This window comes from Coccidioides immitis (assembly GCF_000149335.2).
Source record: "Coccidioides immitis RS genomic scaffold supercont3.6, whole genome shotgun sequence".
Lineage (NCBI taxonomy): Eukaryota > Fungi > Ascomycota > Eurotiomycetes > Onygenales > Onygenaceae > Coccidioides > Coccidioides immitis.
In genome coordinates this window covers 3,056,422-3,078,108 of record NW_004504312.1, presented here as the reverse complement: position 1 = coordinate 3,078,108, position 21,687 = coordinate 3,056,422, and the positions used below count along the sequence as shown (strand labels likewise).

Below are 21,687 nucleotides of genomic sequence, written 5' to 3'. Positions count from 1 at the left end.
GGCGTGAGCATGCAATCTAGCCCTGTTGATTCAACTTCTCTCCTGGAAATTGCTGTAATCGTGGTTTTATGCGGGCCTTTCCCAAGGCTGGCTGGAACCTGCGAACGCGAAGGTTAGTTAGGGCTGGGCGGCAGAATTGGTTCTGGTCAGACGGGCTGGCCAATGGGGATGGCAGAACACCCTGGGCGGTGTGACGGCTCCCCGCGTCTGGCGATTTAGGGTTGAAGCTCTGCCGCCGTGGCTGCGGTGCGCTGCCTGTTCAACCGCATTCCTCAGCCGGGAGATGTTTGCCTTCATTTGCCCTACAACGTCAATCATCTACAGCACGTGTCTCCGATCCCGCAGGTGGGCCAAGGGGCAAGCACTCGCACGTATCCAAGCGTTCTGGTTGAGGTATTATCGGTGCCAGGCCACCTTCACTCGTCCAACAGGGGGGGGGGTGGTACGGAGAACTGGGGTCTGGGAAGCATTGATAAAACGGCCCGATTCCCGCCGTATTCACTTAAAAGGCTGTGAGGTCTCATATCGAGCCCGTCCGCTGAGCAGCAATTGGGCCCAGGGTGCTCATGGACGATGCGGGGTAAGCGCACGGGAGCTGAGACGGGAACTCATCTTGTCCCTATTTCCTTGTGATTGATAATCATAGCTATGTATAGGGTTTGCCAGGTGGCAGGCGCACCATAATACATGCATATTATAGTCTCATTGTTGGAAATCATCATGGGAACATGGTTCACGGCGCATGAGTTTTATCCCTACGGGGCCACGAATGAGCATACAATACCTGCTTGTCACGTTCTGGCCAAAATTTGCAGGTCGATCAAGGTGAGCAGTGGGTACTGAGAACCGGGAATGATAACGAGTCTCTGTGGGATTCCTGACAAGCTCTGACGTAGGTGCGTGTCAAAAAAGGAATGCCATTGGTCTTCCATTGGCTGGCTTACGGCGAGAGAGGGAGTGCACAGCCGGAACAAGTTACAGGTAGCATTTGAAATCTTCATCTGGAGACTGGCTTCTTACTCTGAATTGCTACGAATTGAAGACCGCGGGACAGCCTTTTCCCAGCTCGGGGAATGAACAAGGATGTTACGGAGAAGTTAAATGTGATCTTCACGAAAAGCGGACCAGCAAGCTCGTCGACGATCATCAGGATACGAGTTGATTTTAACAAGGCTGTCTCGGCACGAGATATTGTGGTTGACATCGATGCCCGTCTGGTGGAAGACACGGAGGACGGAGTTCTACACAAAAACATGCACTTTACTAGGGTTGTTCGCGCCTTGTCAGACCAGAGGAGTGCATGTTTCCCCCTGCCACGGCGGTGGGAGCACAAATAATGGCATCGTTTGAATCTGCACCTTGAGCTCGTTAAGGCTGAGATGGAACCGAGGAGTGAAGACTCATCTCTCATGACCGTGAACTTAAAAAAGCAGAAATATTTCATTACCTTGAATTCAGATACCGGCAGACATCAACAATCCGGGCAATTCTGCGAACTTTGCCTTACAGATGTTGCGTTCTTGTACCACGATAACGGAGCTCGGGTAACATGGTGGTGGGCAGTTCTCCATACTCCGTCCAATAACTACGTTGTTTCATACAGAGCGGCACGATGCTTTGAATGTTCAGTTCTTGCTGCCCTTGCTTCGGGGGTCTTCGGCTAGCTGTTCAACATGCAGGAAACTCCGCACTGTCCAGCGTTGATCACAAAATCCCTCACTATTGCCGTTGATGATGGATGTCTCATGCAGCTTAAGCTTGTCAACGAGCCAACCGCCAGCGATTTGGCTCCACACACCTCCGCTTCAAATTCTTTTTTTTTTTTTTTTTTTTTTTTTTTTTTTTGGTGCACGGGAGCGGGGAGTGGGACAATACCAGGGAAATTCAGCTTTGCCCCCGCGTATAAGCTTCCGATCATAACAGGGACGAATAGCCGCAAGCCTCGGAGTACATTCTCGCCTCTGCGGCGCTTTGGGGCACGCAAGTGCAGGTAGCTCAATTTTTTTTTTTTTTTTTTTTTGGTGAGGCAAGGCGAGCTGAATTGCCATCGATCCGAAAAAAGCTCCCAGAGCCAGCTCATCCAGACCAAACCCTCTTATTCTCTTTGCTTTCCTTTCCTTTCCTTTCCTTTCTTCCCCCCCGTATCGAAGAGTTATGGTGGCTGGTCCATCCAGCGGGCCGATTCCAACCTCTGATCAGCTTTGGCTGTTGATTAGTCTTGGCAGCTGGTTGCCACTCAAAAGAGTAGCTCCCACATGTACTCCTTACTCCGTAAACTCCTCTGAATGCTTGCGACAAAGAGCCAGCACATCGTCTCGAGATTGCTGGGTAAACAGGACAGTTCCCACAACAAAGCATTATTAAGATCAACAAGAGAGAGGACCACAAGTGGACTCTGCGGGGAACTCAGAAGACGTGAACAAAGGCTTGGCTTTATGCAGCGTCCTGTGAGGATTCTCACCACAACAAATCGGAACCCGGGACTAAAGCGGCCCAAGCAAGGAAGTGAAGCTAGCTTGGCCAGCCCTAAAGACGTCAGGTGAGTCCAACTCTCGGCCGTCAAACCGAGCTGCTTCCACTCGGACACATCCCCATCACTGGAATAATAGCCGTTCCGTCCTCAGCGGGCAGGCTTGTGTTGGGCGCACGGTCTCCTTTGTGAACGTATCATGCAGTTCCCACCCTTCCACAGGAGGTGTTTTCGTCGCCGTCAGGGTGCGCGGTGGGAGAGAGAGCATTGCTGTCATTGTGGCAGTGCAAAATCGTCGGTGGGGGCAAGGTGATGACCCCCCTGCTAACCCTATCAATTGACCCCTGGGCAGGCCAATCACGCCGGGGCTTGGGGTGCGGTCCCGCCCGTGTCGAGGCAAGCCCTGTGGTTTCCGAGGACATTCTGGAATGCCCCAAGCTTAAATGCCGTAATATAACAGACTGACCATTCCGTTTCCTAGCGCCAAGCCCGCTAGCCGCTGAATCTGTTTCGTCGCAGGCGGTAATCGAACGGGTCCGTCCTCAGCTGGCCGTGGAATCAGCCATACCATAGTTACATACTTACATCCATTGTACGAGGGTCCCTGTGACATCGCGAAGGAGTTTAAGTTGCTTCATGTTTAGAAGAAAATTGAATAATTAAACTAACCCCTCGAGTCTGGTTCACTGAGCGCTTCTTGGGGCCCAGTGACTTCCATTCAAAGGCGTTCACGCCGTGCGCTTCACCGCCCACGAGGACCCTATCCCTGGATACGACGTCAATGCACCGTTTTGTGGTGCGAATTTCGGCTCCTCGTGCATGTAAAGGTGCGGGCGGTGATGTCAAGCGCATATTCCTTGTAACCACATTTATTATTATTGTTGTTTCCATACATTACGGTCCCCGCTGCATGCATACACATGTATGTATGTGTGTATCTCCCTAATGTATCCTCTTCTTTCTAGTCACCTTCTTCATTTGTCTTGAGTCCACAGCTGCTGTCCGCCTTTTTCCCATCACTTGTGGGAGAGCGAGGTAGGAAGATAACACTGAAATACTCGATGCTCCCCCAGATCGAAGAGGCCTCGACGCTTCGGATGACATGGAACTCCTCCACGCATGATAGCCCGTGCCGACATGAGAAACTGCCTTCAGGGATCTCGAGGTTCTCCTGACCCTTCCCTAGCGCCCTCCATACTTTTCAGACCAGGACGGTGTACGGAGTACGGAGTACCGGAGTAGGTTGCAGGGCTCGCCCATCCTTGCCGCTTTCCTCGCAGATGGAGCAAGTCGAACCGCTGCTCACGATCCATGAATGACATTTGTTCTTTTTTCCCTTAATCGCATCACCCGCCTCCTACGCAAACTGCGATGGAGAATTGAATTTTGGACAAACTTTGTTTTGTAAGGATGGGTTTCTGCACATTGTTCCTTCGCTTTTTTTCCTGTTAGCCCTTTCAGGTGCTTCTACCGGCTACCCGAACGATAATATAGGATTTGCTATTCGCAGACCGAACGACTCATTTTGTGATTCCGCTCCGCAATTAAAGGATGAACAGTTAGTTGTCGGCGTTGAGAACAGACAGGCGGGTTGGTGGTAGGGCCGAACTACCCGAGTACATGTTCTGTTCTGGTATTTCATTTTCCGGGCTTGTATTTATGGTCCCCGAGAGATCAACTTGCAGTGCAACAATGCGCATCTCATCTTAACCGTGGCTCCAGCCCACACGCTTCCCATGGAAAATGTCACTTCTCTTCTGGATTGTTCACATTAACGCTTCAACCAGTGAAAGTATCGTTGTCAATAGCGCCGCGCCGTTTCATGTCTCGTGGGGGGGGGCATCTGCCCTGTTTCAAAAGCTCAAATTCGATATTCAATCTCCCCAAGGTTGGATCCGAGATGTCTGGGCATCCAGGCTTGATTCGCTCGGCGTGGGCAGTGGACAAGGGCTAAATTAATCGACAACTCCGCACAAGTCGTATATCAATCTTCAAAAATCCACAGAAAAAAGAGACAAAAACGGAAAAGAACAATTTCACCAAAGGGGAAGAAAATAAAATAAAGAAATTCGAGCCCCCTTATTTTTGGCTTTGTTCAATCGACAGCCGGTTTCAATTCCCCGGATCGACATTAAAACAATTTTGGCCCTGGCTCATCACGGCGACGAAGGGGATTTGAGACACTAATCATAATGCTGAATTGCAGAATCGACCGGAAGACGCGCTGTTCCCTTGATATCAGGGACCCAGCCGCGAGGTAGCGCACTCCCGTCACTCAGATCGGCGTAATGTAACAGTAAAAATACACGTTGTGACTGTCCAACGGCAGAAACAACAAAACCAAAACCAGGTATTATTTCAGCCCTATCGTTTTAGCCCTTTCAACAGAGCCAACGAGGGCAAATTCGAGCAGGGCAAAGCTTAAGCAAGGGAGGGGGAAAAAAAGGAGAGCGCCAGGAGATAGGAGTCAGGACAGGACAGGACAGGAATAGACAGGACCGGCACCCGGCGCAGACATGCAGATGGAGAGATTGGGATAATCAAACAGCCAGGTACAGCTGGCGGGAGAACACAAACACATACCGGAGTACACACACGCTCACTCACGCAAACACACACACACACACACACTTCCTCCCACTTGGAACCTTAGTTGCTGTGGTAGTTTCGCTGTTCCCAGTCACTCCCAGATAGTAATAGTTGCTTCTATACGATCCTTTCCCCTCCAGTTTTAGTTCCCCGTTAATCAACCACCATATCCTCCCCCATCCTACCTCGTCGTTCCCCGTCTTTATTTCCTCCCTTCAACGCCCCGTTGCTCACCCTCTGTCGTTTCCGTTCCCCATCGCCGCCGTCCAGTGTCCATTGCACGTCCCTCTCCGTGGCCATTCTCTTCCCGCCTCTTGACCGACTTTATGATCCTGGCGACCGCTCGACCTTCCCCCCCAGCTGAGACTGATTTAGACCCGCAGCCCTTGCCACAATTGCCACTCTCTACACACGTCGCGACGCTCCACGAGCATCATTTCACGATCCGTCGTCCTTGCAGAACTTGGTCGGCTGGTCGATGCGGATGTTGACTGCGTGGCTACCTATGATTGAGTATGGACAATCGCTCCCTGGCCTCGCCGCCCTCGATACGCGTGTGTCACTCAACTCCAACCACTGCTACCAACACTGAACAGAACCACCGCCTGCCCTCGAGATCTCCGTCGTATTCGAAAAATTCTGATCGCTCGCCGTCATCGTATGGGCGACCAATGGCCATCCCAAACTCCAACGAGCCGCTGGCGCCGCCGCCATTGCCTCCGCCCCGATTCATTGAGGATCTCGCGCAGGGCCACGACTCCGGGTGGAAATGGGGCAATTCGTTCGAAGGAAAGCCAACTCTGGCCCCTATAAAGCCGACGTCCAGCCTCTTCGGCGGTCACAGTCGCCCGCCTCTTGTCCGCCGGGACGAGACTTTTTCGTTCCCTGACGAGTTCAAGTGCGGAGCGGCGATGTCAGCTGCGACGAGCCCGTCGTCGGAAACAAGCCCATCTGGACAACTGACTTCTCCGGATGCGGCTCGATCAGGCTCACTTGGCTCTAACCCCTCCGGCTCACGGTTAGTCTTTCGCCTTTTTCTTGCCCCTAGACGAAGAATAACCCATAGCCTTACGAACCCAAAAAAAAATTAAAAATTAAAAATTAAAAATTAAAAATAAAAATAAAAAAAAACACTTTTTGTCGCACCCTTTCGGTTACAGAGCACATTTCTTGGTATACATTGATATTTTCACCGTTCGATACCTGTCCTCTTGTTACCGTAAATCTTCCTTTTGGCTAGTTCGTCCGTTTTTGCACCTGAAGTTTCTTTGAGGATCTCTGGCTGATTTGAATCCTCGTGGTTTACGTCTCCTGGAATTAGGATGGGATATAGTCTGGAAGGAGAAAAGCCTCTTTCAAAGAAATGTGTTGAGCGTTCCTCAAATGCCTACGACCAACACCTCTTGTCGAAAATCGGGAAACCGGGTTCCCCTCCACGGCTTGCGTCGAGCTTGGGCACTTCCTTGAACAGCACAAGCCTGCCGTTCCATTCGAAAACCAGAACACTTTCGACCTTATCGATTGGGGATGGGTCGTTGAGCCCAAGGGATATCCCTCCAAGATGGGGCAGTGGTCCCCCGTCCGCCGCAATTTCTCCTGGCACAAAAATGGGGGCCTGGCAAGATTATGTTGGGTACCACAGTCCGACCGGTGATAGCTCTGTGCACTCTCCCATGGAGATCGACAGCTTCAACCATCCTCGGGAGCGGTACAACAGTAATTCCTCCGGACGTCGTCCAACAGAAGAAAGACCCAGCATTTCGGAACGGTCTAGCAAAGCGAGCTATGATCAAGGAATGTTCGCCGAGCAAGATACTGATTTTGCAATGGATGATGCGGGACCGACTTCTCAACCCAGTTTACCGGGGCGTATGTCCTTTACAGAAGGCTTTTCGTCTATATCGCGTAATAGCATGAAACGAAGGGCCTCGTCACCTCCACGGGGTGCAGCTGCGGACCCAATGTATGGATTTACGGATGTAGATAGAGACAGGCGAGCGCTGGGACTCCGATCCAATAGCTGCACCTCTCCTACTACCCGGTATCCAGGAAGTCACGGATCCATCTCCTCGATATCATCAAGTCTGCGAACAGAATCATATGCATCATCGACTGGGCTCTCTGCGGCGGCGAGCAGCATTTCTTCTTTTGGAGGGCCGTCTCCAGGAGGAATTTCACCCGCTTCCGATTTGGACACATGCTATGAAAGATCGTACTTGCCGCCTACATCACATCGCTCGCAGTATGCCGAGTCCGTGGACATGAAAAGTTCGGTTTCACGAAAGGGTTCAACACAGAATGGTATTGGTCTCTCAAAGCCTACTGCACCAAGAATAGGAAGACTATATATTTGCGAATGCTGCCCAAAGAAGCCCAAGAAACTTGAGAGCCTGGAAGAATTACGGTATGCATATCATTTGTTATTTTTTACTTTTATTTATTTTCTACATTGGTCACAGAACTAATGAGTTTCCTCGGCTCCAGTGCCCATGAGATGGAAAAGCAATATACGTGCCAGTTTTGTAATAAGCGATTCAAAAACAAGAACGAAGCCGAACGACATCAGAATTCTCTGCATTTGCGACGGCATTCTTGGTCTTGTGCTGCGTTGTCAAATCCCGAGTCTGCATTCCACCCTTCAGCTTCGCCGACTTGTCAAACCCCTAACGGTCCTTCACACGATACTTGTGGATACTGTGGGGTGGAATTTACGAATTTCCCAAAGCCCGAATGGGATCGGAGAATGGAGCACCTCATCAACATCCATAAGTTTGGGGAATGTAATCAGGCAAAGAAATTCTACCGCGCCGATCACTTCCGTCAACACTTGAAACATAGCCATAATGGATCAAGCGGGAAATGGACAAATACGCTGGAGAGTGCGTGTATGAAGGAAGAAGCACCCCACGAAGGACTCCCAAGCATTGGAGAGCAGCCAGGTGATAATGGAGAAGGAGAAAATACGGAAGTTGGACCTCGATCAGCGACAAGCAGAGTCGCAGTACATACCATTGATGAAGTGATGACGGGTTCTTGACATCGTTTAATAGCCATAATTTTTCGCCGCGCGAATATTCCTTGTGTCTCCTTCTGGGGAATAACTGGAATTATTCTTTCCAATTACTCGAGATTATCCGTTGGTTGGCTCAAAAACTTTCAATTTTCCAAATTGCAACGGCGGTTTTTTTTTTTTTTTTTTTTTTTTTTTTTTTTGCTAGACCCTTTGATTCTAATATGCCCCTTGCGGGGGTTTCTTATATTCATACTAGCTGATTGGCTTCGTGATGTGTTTACGGCAGACTTGGATGCGAACGTCCTATTCTACTGTTTTAAGGGGCTGGCTGAATGTTCTTTATATCCCTGCTCGAACAAGTTTGTTTTGCTCGCATTGAGAGTGCTGAGCGTTGAAATCGTTGGCAGAAAATCCCCCTTTTTTTTGTTTTCTGGCCATATATACACATACTTCGCTCTCCTTTTTTTTTTTTTTTTTTTTTTTTTTTTTTTTTTTTTTTTTTTGGTTCTGGCTTGGTACCTTGATACATATAAGAGACATACTTCACGGCCGAACGGGATTTCATTCTCATGGATCAGTTGTGAAATTCCTTGAAGAAAAAAAAAATATTAATACAGATCCTTGAACTTTCTAATATAACATCAGAGTGCGGTTATAAGCTTTGCTCTGTGTTGGCACTGGCCGGCCTAGCGGTTTTAGAATATGTAATCATACACAGGCTCCTACCGATTGCCAGGACCATTGGGATGGTGAGGTTCTTGGTTTCGAACAGAAGTTCTATAATAATATCCCACGTATATAACCCGCATAGGCAGGGCTGTGAAGCTCATGGCAGGGGAGGGCACAATTCATGTGACCGTATGCTGTTCCCGCTGACAAAACACACCCCACTTCCCCCACGAGCACTCAAAACCAACTGCGCTACATACACATATCAGGGGTCCCAGGGTTTCGCTGTGTGAAGACGATCATATATTGAGCAATCCAAAATGGCTCAATCACTTATCCCGAATAGATGGCATTTACGCAGAGTCGCGGACTCCGCAGCACGGTCATGTTATATTTGCTATAAGCCATCTTCAAGCGTGCTGATTACGCCGGACAATAAGGTACATACATGGATTTTGGCCTTTTATTGACTATTTGCTCAGAGGATTTCTTTCCTCATTCCTCATTTTGGTGATTTTATGTCTCTGCATTGTACTTATTTCTGTGGGTAGGATTTCTTCTACATATGTCCAATCCACTTGAAGGACAAGGGATTCTGCTCACCCATCATTGAAGAAGAAGAAGTGGCGGCCAAAAAGAAGAAAGAAGAGATGGCAAGGGAAATAGAGAAGGTTAAAAAGGAGTATGAAGAGAAAATGAAACGTAAGAAGGAGAAGGAGAAGGAAAAAGAAAAGGAGAAGGGAGAAAAAGACGAGGGGAACAAGAAAAAGGAGGACGAGGACGAGAAAAAGGCTGAGAAGGAAAAGGATGAAAAGGTCTGTCGGCATGCGTTAATGGCTCGAATTCCTGTTATGAATGGGTTCTAACGGCTCTTGCAGATCAATGCAATACAGGCTGCTCATACTGGAGGGGTTACAGGTGAGGACGGCCCTCGGATTTTTACACTCCACAAGTACGTTTTACGGTGATTCCCATTGGGCTACACGCTGATCTGTTGTTTCCAGGAACTTTTATCAGATGCGAATTGATAAACTACGCAGCATGGAGCTGGCAAAGCGGAATCGCGAGCGGATGAAGGACGCTTCATTCTTTCCTTCAGCTCCAAAGAACGATTTTTAAATTCTGCGGCATTTTCTACGTTATGATAAAGCGATACGCTACGTGCGCATTTGAGACGGAGGTGGAATTGCTCCGCAATCCTCCGTAACTTTGCAAGATCAGTTTATCACAGCCGCTCAGCTGAGGCGCAGGCAACCTCTTCCCATCTCCTCCGGACTCAAGACTGAAATCAAATGGACGACGCACCATACATGGCATCGATTCCCTTGGCTATCTTGGCCAGCTGAAGGTGCACGGTGTTGTCTCACGCGAGCTGGTAGTGCACTGACAAATACCATCCAGCACGGCTGGCACTTGGATTCTTCAGCGGCTGGAGTGGGTCAGGTCATTCTTCATGGTAAGCACTAGCCTCCGGCTGCGACGTCACCGGTGAGTCCAGGTCCATTCGAGTGTTTTGGCGTTCGTGGGGGGATGATGTCAAAATTTTAACTCCGCGGTCTGAAGCTCAGCCTTATCAGACGGCCGATGCGGCTTTAGCCAAGCGCGGAAATGACTTCCGTTTTGGAGTCGGAGATCGGACTTACTTGGATTTTCCACCGTAACTTCGTTACGACGTAACCTTGGTAACTTATGCTACGGAACCGGATTAACCGATCAACCCGACGCTTCCTCCCTCGACAAAGCGTGTGATATCAGGGATTTCACTCACCCTGTGACGAAGCTCCCGATATTGTTCAACAGAGGATTGCTCAGTGCTTCAAATCCAAAACTCAATTTACGACACATGCAGGTGATTTTTGACCAACTTCCAAGGGATGAAATGGTTGCATTACTACGTTTCCAAAATAAGTCAAAAAAAAAAAAAAAAAAAAAAATACATACAAAACAAGGGCGGGTTACTGGCTAGATATTTCCAGTCCAGTAGGGCAAAGGAAAGAAACTCCAAACGACCTTAGCAAAAACATAGACGCGGCTTCAGTATTAAATGCGGCATTCCTTTGTTCTGAAATGCATGTTCAATTCAAAGTGATCCGTGGACCTTTGTGCCCTTAATCTTCCCCTTCTATCCTATCCACCGAGCGAAATATGAACCGTGTTTCTCTGTCAAAAGAGGCTGTATGTGGCCCCTCCGCAGCGGCAAAGAAATAACCAATGCCCCTATGTCGCGGAATAGTAGGGGTACGGGGGTTCCAATGCAACATTACTATGCTTTGACCAATCCCTCCTTTTTGAGTTTCCTGTAGATCATGCCGAGAAGCAAGCGTCGAAACTTGCTGGAATCGCTGGAATAAGTGATCCTTGTCGGGAAGGGGTGGCGCCGATTCTCGCTCGCACCCTCAAAGTCGAAAATATACATGCTGTACCAGTCAAACAAGACGATGTCCTTGCATTCCCTGGAGTACTTCTTGAGTTGTCTAGATAATTTCAAAGCATTGTCTTTTAGGAGCGAAGAAGCGTCGGCGTCCAACCCTGAGTTGATTATTGCAGGAGCACCAGCCACATCGGTAATTATGGGTTTCCAATCATCCAACCGCAGGGCCTTTGTGTTTTTGTACTCGAGAACAGCCACAGTGACTGTCTTGCTCCCTTTTTGACAACGCCATATCAAATCCACGCGAGCTTTGCCCTTCTGCGAGACCACCTCAGACTGGCATCGAAGTGTTACACCTGCTGCGAGTATGCCAGATAAAACAACATTCACAGGGTGGATAAGCTGCAATTCTGAAGCTTGTAGAACGTCACACTCTGTATGGAGATAATGAGTTTTGTGAAGTAGTGGCATCGGGCGTTGAAGGCGTTCAGGGATCGACGGCTTAAGTTGAAGTGCCTCTTGAGCACTTTTTAAAAGGATGGTAGAATCCTTTTTGGTGAGGACACGGATAGGGTCCTGGTTCTGAGTTGACATGGTCTCCGACGTCACTGCGCGGTATTCGACATTGTCCGAGTCAACATGCGGCAGTGGCTTTGAGAAAGACTGGAAAATAGTGATGGCTGGCTCCATAGTTGATACTCGGCTCGAGGCTTTTTATTATAACGAGGACTCTGACAGAGGAGCTGGGGAGGGGTTTGGTAATATAGACAATAGCTTGAGAATGTATAGAAATATTGCTTTGTGCTTCGATAATTGTTTGAGGGAAGAGAGTTCTGAGAGGACATTCAGCTTCTTCTGCCCTATTTATGTAGTAGGCTGAATATACAGCTAAGCGCCTGGAGTGGTGGCAATGGGGGCAAGGCGGTAAGTATGAGAGTGCCTAAGCTCCTATCTGTAGATCAACCATTGGGAAGATGATACCTAGGCGCCCGGTATAGGGATTGATTCGCCGGCATTTCTTTCCCTTGGTAGCAAGTTTCAAAGATGCAGGAAGAAGCTCCATCGACTGGTATTTAGTTAATCACGCACTTCACGAGTTTCAAAGGGGAGTAAATAACAGACTGATCACAGAAAACATCGCTGTTCATTGGCGGCTCTCGTCGTAGGGCTCGACTATATTTATATTAAGCGTATAGATATCCATAAATAATTTTGGCGGACCCGGAGACTGGTCCCCCATATGCAAAAAATATGGATGGTCGGTGCCTGGCACTAGATACCGTTAAGCGCCGGTGTTGAATTTCTGGCGCCTTTTATGCATGAAGGGGGCCACCAGGGCGCCCTTAGTCCCTGCTAGCCAGTCATGTTGCTTGGAACCAGCTCAGTCGAATTAAGCTGCTGTCCGTCTTCCATGCTTTTGCGTGATATTGCACCACACGAGAGCAAAGTAAGGCCCAATGAATATGGAGTGAGGGCAGTCCGATTCAGGGTCTATTCAGTTGTGCTTTTTATAGAATCTAATAGTGCGGATAAGATGTGAGTGAGCCTTGATAAAAGGTTATTTTATGGCTGTAAGGATTGGGGTTTTCTCTGGTTGACGGGAGCTTTAACCATAAGTAATGTTCGATTGTGATGCCAGCTAACAAACAGCCTGTACCCTGTATGCCAGAGGAATCTCTGCGATCACTGATCATCTGCTCAAATAACTTCCCAATTGAGCTCTGTAGATCAACCTCTATGTTATACATAGCACGGAGGTTCATAACCTAATCGACGACAGGATCCTTATCAGTGGATACTATGTAGTTAAGCTCAGTATGAATGAGAAAAGACAAGTACTTTTTGGAACCCCACGGAAGTACCTTGTTAATCTACATTGCGTCACGTGAATGAGATTTGTGTACTCCGTATTAGGTAATCCAACTGGCGTCCTCCACATCTTCCACGCAGTCCTAATTGCCCACAATCCCTTCAAAACATCAGTGCAGCAGTTGCCAGGCTGTACAATCCTCTATACTTTGACCAAAGTGACGATAACACGGGCCCTTTTCGTTAATTTCGAGTGCCAGTATTCGCATGAGACAGCATCATATGCCAAACTCTCTTAAGAAAGTTACAAATAATAAGCTGACTCGGCAATTTGGTCCACTGGCAAATTGGCAATTTACTAAGGATAGCCCGGATCTGGAGAAAGAGGATAGCCAAGATAGATAATTGAACGCTTGGAACAATGCCAACGAATCTTTGGGACAGAGTTATAAACTTAACTAAATAGATTTAATATTTCAACTTCAATCACATTCAGTAGATCTTGTTATCTTCACATGTTTGACCTAGCCGCCGATATCACCAACAAACGGGCGGGAAAACACCCAATCTCTCCGTTGTTTGACCAAGAATATTAGGGTGATCCTCATATACCTATTTAAAATCGAGTCCATTTTTCCAATGCCATGTCACACGCATTTCTGATATCGCCCTTGAGGAAGCCCTGGCGTGAATTTGGAATTGTGTGGAAGAAAGGTAAGGGAAACGTGCATTGATAATGAATGTAAGAGTTTCCAGTGAGAAAAGGGGCTCCCTCGGAATAAAATCAGGACATGCATTATCATGATTCGTATCTGCTCACATGTAGGGAGCACGTGCGTACAATTCTATAGTTGACTGAAAAAAAAAAAAAAAAAAGGAGGTCTGGCCCGGGTCATATATTATTCAAAACCATTTCCTTTGCCTTGCCATCACCTCCCTGAGTTGTTCTCGTACGCTTCTCAACTCTTCGATCTGAACCGTTTCGCGCTGGAGGACTTGCATATGCTCTTTCTTCAGGGCCTCGAAGCTGTCGTCTAGCTGCTTGTGCCAAGGATATAGGACAAATACTTGAAAACACAGTGCCGAAGAAGCGACTATGAAGTTTGTTAAGGAGACGGAGCGCGTAAATAGCATTGTGTGTACTTTTGAGCGGGTTAGTCCTCTGGAAATGATAAAAAAATAAAATAAAATAAAAGGTCAAGTACTCACTAGGAAAGTGATAGGACTTTCGATGATATTATTTATTATCCTCGAGCGGTTAACGAACGGAGAATTTTGAGCAAGGATTATTAATTAGGAGGATTAATGTGATCTTCTGCAGTATATCGTTTCAGTCTGCTCCGTATGCACTATACGGGAGGAGCAGGCTTCGAATGAGCGACACAGACGTGAAAAAAGAGCTGAATATCGTAGGAAGGGGAATGTATGTACTTGTGAACGTGGAAATTTGGCAACTCTCCTCGACCCTGAGCTTATTTATATCTGCTTCGCATTTTCCCCTACATATATACTCCGTATATCGCTCTCATATCTTCTTAATCCGAATTTTGTTTCCTATTCACCCTGGTTTGCCGCCATACGCCGAGATATCGCCGAAGGCCCAAACAGTTTGGAGGCAATTTTAGGTTACGGTGAAGCCTGAATCACACGAGTCAGCTAACGTCGAATTAGGGTCTGTGCCTTACGTGGGACGCTGTTTCGGAGTATATGCAAGGCATATCGGCTGTGCACTATGCTATGGAATTCATGTTGGCATTCTGTCTTGATATCTAGAGCAAGGCAGGTCTATGCTCGAGATGTTGTAAGTTTCACCACATAATAGTCTATTCTGATGAAGGTAATTCCTGCTAGTTATTATACTTGCAGCGACATGTGAGAAATAGCATTCCCGTATTGCACTCCATGCTATATCGCAATTTAGGTGATATTCTTCGAAGGATGACTAGTCCATACATAATAAACTAGTTACATCTGAACGGCCGAGGTACTAACCAGTTGTGCACCCGCTACTGCAGGGTGGGAACTTTTGTTGCTTATGATCTTTAGTAGGACGTCAAGTAATTTCTGCGAGGAACAGAGAATCTGATTGTACTTGTAACAGTCCATTACCTTTAGTTGTGAAATCTTGAATATGTACTCCGTACGGAGTACTCTGTACTCTGTATTCACATGGAATTTGATAAAGAGTTGGACACGGACCTTCATATCAAGCACATCCCATACCCACAAAAATAGATGTCAATATCTTAGCTGATGTTGTTGTATCTAAACCAAAAATTTGTATATCTAAAACATACCATCACAAGATCTCGCCAAATTCAATCAAAATGCTGCTCAAAAGTGCCTCTTTAAAATAAAATAAACCATGAGAAGATAGTCACAGAAGACAGAGCCTGCCATGTAGATTCACAACAGGCCGAAAGCAAGATATTGATGGACCAAAAGAACCAATAAAAGGCAAATCTAAAAACAACACTGTTCTGGAAGGAGATGTGAAATCAAAAATCAAATCAACCACTAACCACGGGGAAGAGCCAAAGCCAACGCTATGCAATGATGTATAAATGACCTCACGAACATAATGAATTGTATGAACAATGCAAACATAAAAGAACCACCAGATGGAGCACATGATGGAAAACAAACCAGAAAAAAACAAGGAGCAAGGAAAGAAATGCTGTGAGTTTGGTGTGAAATGTTGTTCAGGAGAAACTCCAAAAAAATGTGGAATCAAAGGTATTGGAGAAAAGCTGGATGCAGGGAATAAGGAGACAAGAATCTACAACAATATGTATCGTGCTCTAAGATATGATGTGTAGATGCTTACACAAAAAAATCTATGAATGTGGAATGCGATCACAACATTCCCGAGCTCGACAGATACCAAGAATATCCGGTCGAGAAGAAAACAGCAAGCGAAAGCCAACCGGGAGTCGAAAGGAAAGCTGCAGCTCCCTCTTTATCCGGTGTGTTTTTGTCGCTCGGTTGACTCGAACCTTCAGTCGGATTAGCATTCGCATCCCGTGGAGGAACGGGGGAGGTCGTTGGTTCGGAAACTATTTTGACACTTGAAACTACAGGGTGTTGGCAATGGGAAACAAAGATAAAAGGGTCCGTTGGAAAGCTTACCAGCGTTGGGGGGTGTGGACTTGTTGGAAGGAGGAGTTCCTGGATATTCTCGAGCGGCAAATCCTGGAGACAAGCTTACGGTTAACGTCACAACTGCAAAGAAGGAACGAAGGAAAGCTCACCTATCCGACTCTCGTCATAGTCGAACACGGAATAAACGTTTTTTAAAAAGGTATCGCCCAATAGCCATTGATCTGGACCGAGGGCTTGACGAGGGAGAATGTACGAGTTACAACTATCTCCATTTCGGCTTCCGACATAGTCTTTGGGAGACACGGTCCATCTCGCGCCGGAAATTTCAATTTCTAGGGAGAGGTTTGTATCGCAGGGGATGGTGAAATACTGATCACCTTTGTTCGACCCTGGGATCAAGGCATGCATGGCCTCCGCATCCTTCATTGGCACCAAGATGAACGAAGTTCCCGTATCGATGACGGCGCTCTTTTTGGTGAAGTTAACGCGCTTACCGCCAACAATGGCATCACTAACTGGAATTTCCCATCGATTGGTACTCTTGATGACATCCGTATATGTAATGTCCCCGGTGAATTTGCTTTTGTCGATATCGCCAAAAGTCAGCTGTCCGTCCCTGGTATCGTCGGCGGCGCGCTGCAAACTGATCCCAAAAATGTTCTTTTTAAAGAGCTTCTGGTCCGCAATGACCTGCAAAATTGGCTTCAACTTGGTTATTTTGGATGGGCCTAGTCCTAGAATCCCATCCATAGGGTAGTTGGCAAAGTCCTGGGAGACATTCAGTGCGGAGCCGAAATCGAGTTCGAGTTGGAAACCAGCCATCGACAACGTGTCCCTCACTATGACGCCCTCCACATGTCCAGTGCCGTAGCTCACCTCCCACTCTTCGTCTGTGACACTTAGTGTCTTCGAATGCTCGATTCCAAACCTGTTGTGTTGCAAGCAGGCTGCAGCCGTGCAGTTTGAGCCCATCACCCAGGACTCCGAAGCACCCGAGTCCAGCAGCAACCACATTTCCTGGCCCCCCGATCCAAATCTGGCAACGGAGAAGTAAGAGTAGTCTTGACCATCCTGATTCACGGCAACACTGTTTTCCATTCTGGGATCTGATCCCATTATAGCACTGTATTTATTCTCACGACGGACCTACATACAAGCTCAAAGTGTCAGCCAATCTCTTCGAGCATATGTAGTAAGGACTTTGGATATCATTTCTCACTAACCTTCCGCGGCACCTTCACGAGATCTAGAGTCAATGGCTTCTTCTCATCTTGAAGAGGCATCCTCGTGAAGGGTACTACTGGATAAAACCGTCTTCGACCAGAATTCGGAAGGCCGGGGGCATCCCATTTTGGCAGTTTGATAGGATAGAATGCGGACACACCCGTCGAGAGTATCCCCGCAGAAAGGAGCCATGAGGAAAGATGCATGATCCTAGAAAAGGATGTATTGTACGTCGGCCTTCTGGGTCTTCATTCAGATAATTCCGGGGCTGGGAGTATGAGGATCTTTTTTCAATTTTGGCAAGGGTTTCGCAATTTCATCCCATATCTTGATCTCAATTGAAAAGCGTACGGGAAACTAGTGGGAGGTTTACGGCAAAGCCGCATGCGGAATTGACTTATATAGTGCTGGGTTAAGGAAAAACGTTGTGCCAGAGAAATTCGAGAATTCGATGACCAAACGCCACAAGTCAAGCAAACGTGAAACGAAACATGTAGAGAGGGGCAAAAAGCAGGTATGCCGAGAGCGTCGTGGCAAGTCTGAAACTGGCTGCGAATGAACGTGCAATATTAATAAGTTGTTCTAGAAAATTTGTCAGGGCGGAGCGGGCAAGCAGCAAATGAGATCCTGATGGCGAGGATTAGGACCATGGAAAAGTTAAGCCATGAAAGGAACAAAACCGAGACGGCATTGGAAAAGACCTGGGAAGGACGGATAGCAATTGAGAGCGCAAGAACGAAGGGAGATAGCAGATGAGAGCTGAGGAGAAGAGAGGAGAGGAGAGGGAGAGGTTTCAACCAGGGATGATGTGAAGGAGATAGAGAGAGAGGGCACGAATCGTTCGAGATGGACGTCGTGCTGCCTCCTTGCCTGCGATGCAAAGGGGGTTGAGCTGGACCGTCGACCGTGCGGGCCCGCGCATGTGATTGGTCGGCTGCGGGGATCGTCCGCGCAAGGAGCTTGGGCCAATGGCATCGCGTGCATTACTCGTGGGTGGGCCTAGTGGGGTCTGCTCTAACTTTATCCTGGACTAGTGGGTGGATCACCGAACATGAGCCTAAACCGCATTTCGGCCTAGTGTCAACCTTCTTAAGTCCGGCTAAGCCCGCACGCGCTTTGCCTCTTTGCGGGATCCGGGGGACTCCGCCGGGGTAAGCCAGGGACGAACGCCCGCACGGAGACCGCAGGGGTAGCCGGCCAGGCACCTACAGGCGTTGCACGTTAGGGGGTTGGCTAGGGGGTTGTTAGGGTTCGAAGGAGTGGTGCAGGGGCGTGTCGGCCTCCCACTCGTTTGCTTTCTCGGGATGGACCAGCGCGAAGCGAAACACAGTCTGGGCGAGAGAAACCAGGACTACTCTATTTTTACTCGTCTCTAAATGATATGTGGAGCGGTTCCAAATCCGCCCTTGGGTACAGTATGCCTGTGCCCCAAGGCCTCGAACTTCGGAAATGATGCAGTCTTTTTTTGATCCAACATATCACGGCCGCTGTCCTAAGCGCCTTTGACAACAGAGTGAAAATTATCACTTCCGTTCCTCGACGCCCGATGCCACAATCCAGGGCGCTTAGCCAACTATTCAAATTGAATCCCAGTCTGGCTCTGCATCTTCATGCCGATTAAGTCACCGAGACGCTTCATTTTCACACGTGTCCTCGGACTGCCAGCTGAGGCTGCTTTATATTGTGAGTGACGGTGGAGTGCCCACCGTCACAATCCCCCCGTCGAGCCAGTGGCCGGCCTCCCACGGTCACCCAGCAATACGTTATATATGTAGTACAATCGTGCTCCGTACCCTGTCCAGCACTCTCTGCACCGTTACCACGCATGAATCATCCGAATCACTTGGTTTATATACCAGCGCATGTCATTGGTTTATTGGTAACGACTATTACCCTCCCGGATCTTCGGTGCCTGTCATCCGCAGCAGAGAATTATTAGCAATGGCATGAGGAGATCAAACGCGTTTAACCGTCAGCTGTAAAGGGGGCTACGTGTAACAATCTGCAGTTCTGACCAAGTCCAGAATATTCATAGTCATGAGTTTGCCTCTTGTGAAATAGCTCCATGGCTATGCGCACGATCAAAAGGAGTGCAATGGTTTCTCGTTTACTCCAACCGCCTTTCTGTCAAATTATCTGAAGGTCTGCAGGAATGGTAGGAGTGTTTCCAGGGCAGTTAAGGAATCGAATTGGACATAATCATCGCCCGAGAGATAGTTGAGCTGAGACTCTGAACATGGTACTCTTTATTTAGTCCTGAGATAAACTTAGCTACATCCTCTATGTAGCCAGAATAGGCCACGTTGTCAAGCTTTTAGCATCATATCATGCAAATCACATTGAAATCTCAGCCTTAGGCTACGATATTTCAAGGTTACAGCTATACCTCCATCTTCTGTGAACCATTTCCTATCCCTGATACTGTGGAGGGGAAGTCATTAACTGAGGAGGAATCACCTTCTCATCCAAGCTCATCAAATTCGTCGAATGAAAGCAGGAATATACAAAAGGCATTCATATATCTCCATGACATCAAATCACAAGAATTTATGCTTAGAGCTGATTTCTGCACCAAGATTGAATATGCAACCTTTTGAAGACATGGGGCTTTAAACTTTGATTAATCCAAGAAGTGGTTACAGCAGTAATCCGTTGCCGTGTTCCGCAAAAGAATGCATCTTTAGTGATTTTGGCGTGGACAAAGCGGAGCCTATACTCGATAATGGGCCCAAACACATCTTCGTGAGGCAAAAAATATTTATCTTCTAAAGAAGCAAAAAGGGACACGGGGTGGGGTCTGAAGGACCAAACTTTAAGACCTGCCCAGTCTCGCTTCATGTTCAAAATGTTCCCCGGCTCGGGATCAGATAACATTAAACAAGCAGTATTGATAGTATACTTATGCAGAAATGGAAACGAACTGAATATAGTGTCAACTATACCAAAAACTTGACAATGCAAGTAAAGAGCTGGGGGGGCAAGGAGGTACAGCACCGTCAATGGACGATGCGACCACTCCAAAGCAGCGTTTTTTAATGTATAAAAGACGTCCATGTCCATCAAACACTCGGACCATCCGGTGGAGTCATGGAGGGAGAAAGGGGAGAAATAAAAGGAGAATCATCTTGACTGGGTATTCGAATTTTGTTTGGGGCCAAGGGCATCGTCCAACATCGCATTCCATAACCCTTTTATCATCCCCTTTACTCCTATTGCGCTTTCTTGACTCTTAGCCGCATCCAGTGAGGATGCGGCTAGTCTTGACCTATTAACGGTCTCTGTGAGATTGTACGGGTTGATCTCGAGTGCATAGTTGTCCACCACCTCAGCCATTGGGCTTGGTTCACTGCCGTCTGATGAAGCGCCACCAATGCTATAGATCTGAGGCTTCATGGGCAAGGTGCCGCTGGCGCCCGCTGCTTCGAAGTGGGCATACGCATCTGGAGGAACCGGCATACGAGGAAAACCCGAGGTGGCGGCCGTTTCGGCTTCGAGGTTTCTGGGCATGAAGACAAAGTCAACAGGAGATGAATCGTTGACAGCCTTGCTGCCACGGGATGTGTTGAATTGTCGTTCAGAGCTAGTGTTTCCAATAAATGTTAGCCAAGTAGTCTCGAAATCTCCTTGGCTAAGGAGCGCGTAGCTTACCTTCGTCCAAACGCAGGGCCATCGATCCGCTTCATCGCGATGCTGAATGCCCTTGTTTGGAGGAAATCATGATTTGCAAGGCGATCCACAAGCTACACATAAATCGCAATGCCTAGATCAGATGGGGGCCCAAGGGAGCCAAGTAGCCGGTGGCACATACCTCAGCCTTACTCCCCCCGGCCCGGAGATTCCTCCTCTCGCACTCAGCTCTCAGGTCTGCAACGCTTCTTGCACGGTAGATTGACGTGACATCAGGTCCAGAGGCTGGTTGAGCGGAATAGGCTCCGGTAATGTGCAGAAAGCGGCGGAACGGGGCCATTGAGGCCAGAGTAGAAGCTGGAGCTGAGGAATTTTGTTGGGAAAGGAGGCGCAGAGCACGCAGCGATGTAGAACGGGGAGCTGCCATGACGAATTGGACTGAGTGTACTCGACAGACCGAACGAAACCAGTTCAACAGCAATTATGAAAGGAGAGGTCGAGAATTGAAAAGAAACAGGAGCAAAGACGGATTTCTCAAGGGGAACAGGACGTGGTAAAGCTGTCAACAAAAAAAAAAAAAAAAAAAAAAAAAAAAAAGGAATAATGTGATCGGACGATCGACGAAGATTTAGTCAAATGAATTCCCACGCAGACAATTATGAAATGCAATTTTTTTTTTTTTTTTTTTTTTTTTTGCCTTTTCTACATATGATCCCAAACTGAAGCTAACGGCAAATTTCCTGTGTTGAGAGCACAGAGAGAGGATCAGAGCTCTGGAGGGTTGCTATTTATGCCAGGAATCAGCTGACCCGA

The 21,687-nt window shown here is 47.8% G+C and overlaps 9 protein-coding genes across 10 annotated transcripts; 3 read left to right on the top strand and 6 right to left on the bottom strand.

The window, feature by feature from the left end:
• Window positions 1-720: 720 nt before the first annotated feature.
• On the top strand, window positions 721-1,797 carry CIMG_04150 (uncharacterized protein; the record flags this gene model as incomplete). Its single annotated transcript, XM_001244708.2, has 3 exons — window positions 721-825; window positions 897-981; window positions 1,066-1,797. The coding sequence occupies 3 exons, from the start codon at window positions 721-723 to the stop codon at window positions 1,335-1,337; spliced, it is 462 nt and encodes a 153-aa protein (XP_001244709.1). The 3' UTR covers window positions 1,338-1,797.
• Window positions 1,798-2,909: 1,112 nt separating this feature from the next.
• Window positions 2,910-3,322, bottom strand: CIMG_11266 (uncharacterized protein; the record flags this gene model as incomplete). Its single annotated transcript, XM_012358295.1, has 3 exons — window positions 2,910-3,016; window positions 3,056-3,074; window positions 3,140-3,322. 3 exons carry the CDS (start codon window positions 3,320-3,322, stop codon window positions 2,910-2,912), a joined length of 309 nt encoding a protein of 102 aa, XP_012213718.1.
• A 2,252-nt stretch (window positions 3,323-5,574) lies between these two features.
• Window positions 5,575-8,466, top strand: CIMG_04147 (C2H2 finger domain-containing protein; the record flags this gene model as incomplete). Its single annotated transcript, XM_001244705.2, has 3 exons — window positions 5,575-6,077; window positions 6,381-7,463; window positions 7,544-8,466. The coding sequence occupies 3 exons, from the start codon at window positions 5,575-5,577 to the stop codon at window positions 8,094-8,096; spliced, it is 2,139 nt and encodes a 712-aa protein (XP_001244706.2). The 3' UTR covers window positions 8,097-8,466.
• Window positions 8,467-9,000: 534 nt separating this feature from the next.
• CIMG_04146 lies at window positions 9,001-10,675 on the top strand. Of its 2 annotated transcripts, XM_004446391.1 has the most exons (5): window positions 9,001-9,181; window positions 9,293-9,556; window positions 9,620-9,693; window positions 9,746-10,229; window positions 10,305-10,652. In XM_004446391.1, the coding sequence occupies exons 1-4, from the start codon at window positions 9,062-9,064 to the stop codon at window positions 9,858-9,860; spliced, it is 573 nt and encodes a 190-aa protein (XP_004446448.1). In that variant the 5' UTR covers window positions 9,001-9,061; the 3' UTR covers window positions 9,861-10,229; window positions 10,305-10,652. The 2 variants fall into 2 exon arrangements, with proteins under 2 accessions (XP_004446448.1, XP_004446449.1); XM_004446392.1 differs by having other exon boundaries at window positions 9,746-10,675.
• Window positions 10,676-11,004: 329 nt separating this feature from the next.
• CIMG_04145 (uncharacterized protein) lies at window positions 11,005-11,802 on the bottom strand (the record flags this gene model as incomplete). Its single annotated transcript, XM_001244703.1, has 1 exon — window positions 11,005-11,802. One exon carries the CDS (start codon window positions 11,800-11,802, stop codon window positions 11,005-11,007), a length of 798 nt encoding a protein of 265 aa, XP_001244704.1.
• A 1,586-nt stretch (window positions 11,803-13,388) lies between these two features.
• On the bottom strand, window positions 13,389-14,412 carry CIMG_11264 (uncharacterized protein). The gene is made up of 2 exons (XM_012358294.1): window positions 14,131-14,412; window positions 13,389-14,063 (listed from the first exon to the last, which is right to left on the bottom strand). Exon 2 carries the CDS (start codon window positions 14,053-14,055, stop codon window positions 13,825-13,827), a length of 231 nt encoding a protein of 76 aa, XP_012213717.1. The 5' UTR covers window positions 14,056-14,063; window positions 14,131-14,412; the 3' UTR covers window positions 13,389-13,824.
• Window positions 14,413-14,456: 44 nt separating this feature from the next.
• CIMG_13772 (uncharacterized protein) lies at window positions 14,457-15,126 on the bottom strand (the record flags this gene model as incomplete). Its single annotated transcript, XM_001244702.2, has 2 exons — window positions 14,457-14,559; window positions 14,891-15,126. 2 exons carry the CDS (start codon window positions 15,124-15,126, stop codon window positions 14,457-14,459), a joined length of 339 nt encoding a protein of 112 aa, XP_001244703.2.
• Window positions 15,127-15,153: 27 nt separating this feature from the next.
• Window positions 15,154-17,586, bottom strand: CIMG_04143 (aspartyl protease 4). The gene is made up of 4 exons (XM_001244701.2): window positions 17,247-17,586; window positions 16,173-17,169; window positions 16,051-16,113; window positions 15,154-15,995 (listed from the first exon to the last, which is right to left on the bottom strand). The coding sequence occupies exons 1-4, from the start codon at window positions 17,451-17,453 to the stop codon at window positions 15,778-15,780; spliced, it is 1,485 nt and encodes a 494-aa protein (XP_001244702.2). The 5' UTR covers window positions 17,454-17,586; the 3' UTR covers window positions 15,154-15,777.
• Window positions 17,587-19,964: 2,378 nt separating this feature from the next.
• CIMG_04141 (uncharacterized protein) lies at window positions 19,965-21,470 on the bottom strand. The gene is made up of 3 exons (XM_001244699.2): window positions 21,056-21,470; window positions 20,896-20,987; window positions 19,965-20,827 (listed from the first exon to the last, which is right to left on the bottom strand). Exons 1-3 carry the CDS (start codon window positions 21,299-21,301, stop codon window positions 20,368-20,370), a joined length of 798 nt encoding a protein of 265 aa, XP_001244700.1. The 5' UTR covers window positions 21,302-21,470; the 3' UTR covers window positions 19,965-20,367.
• Between the last annotated feature and the right edge of the window lie 217 nt (window positions 21,471-21,687).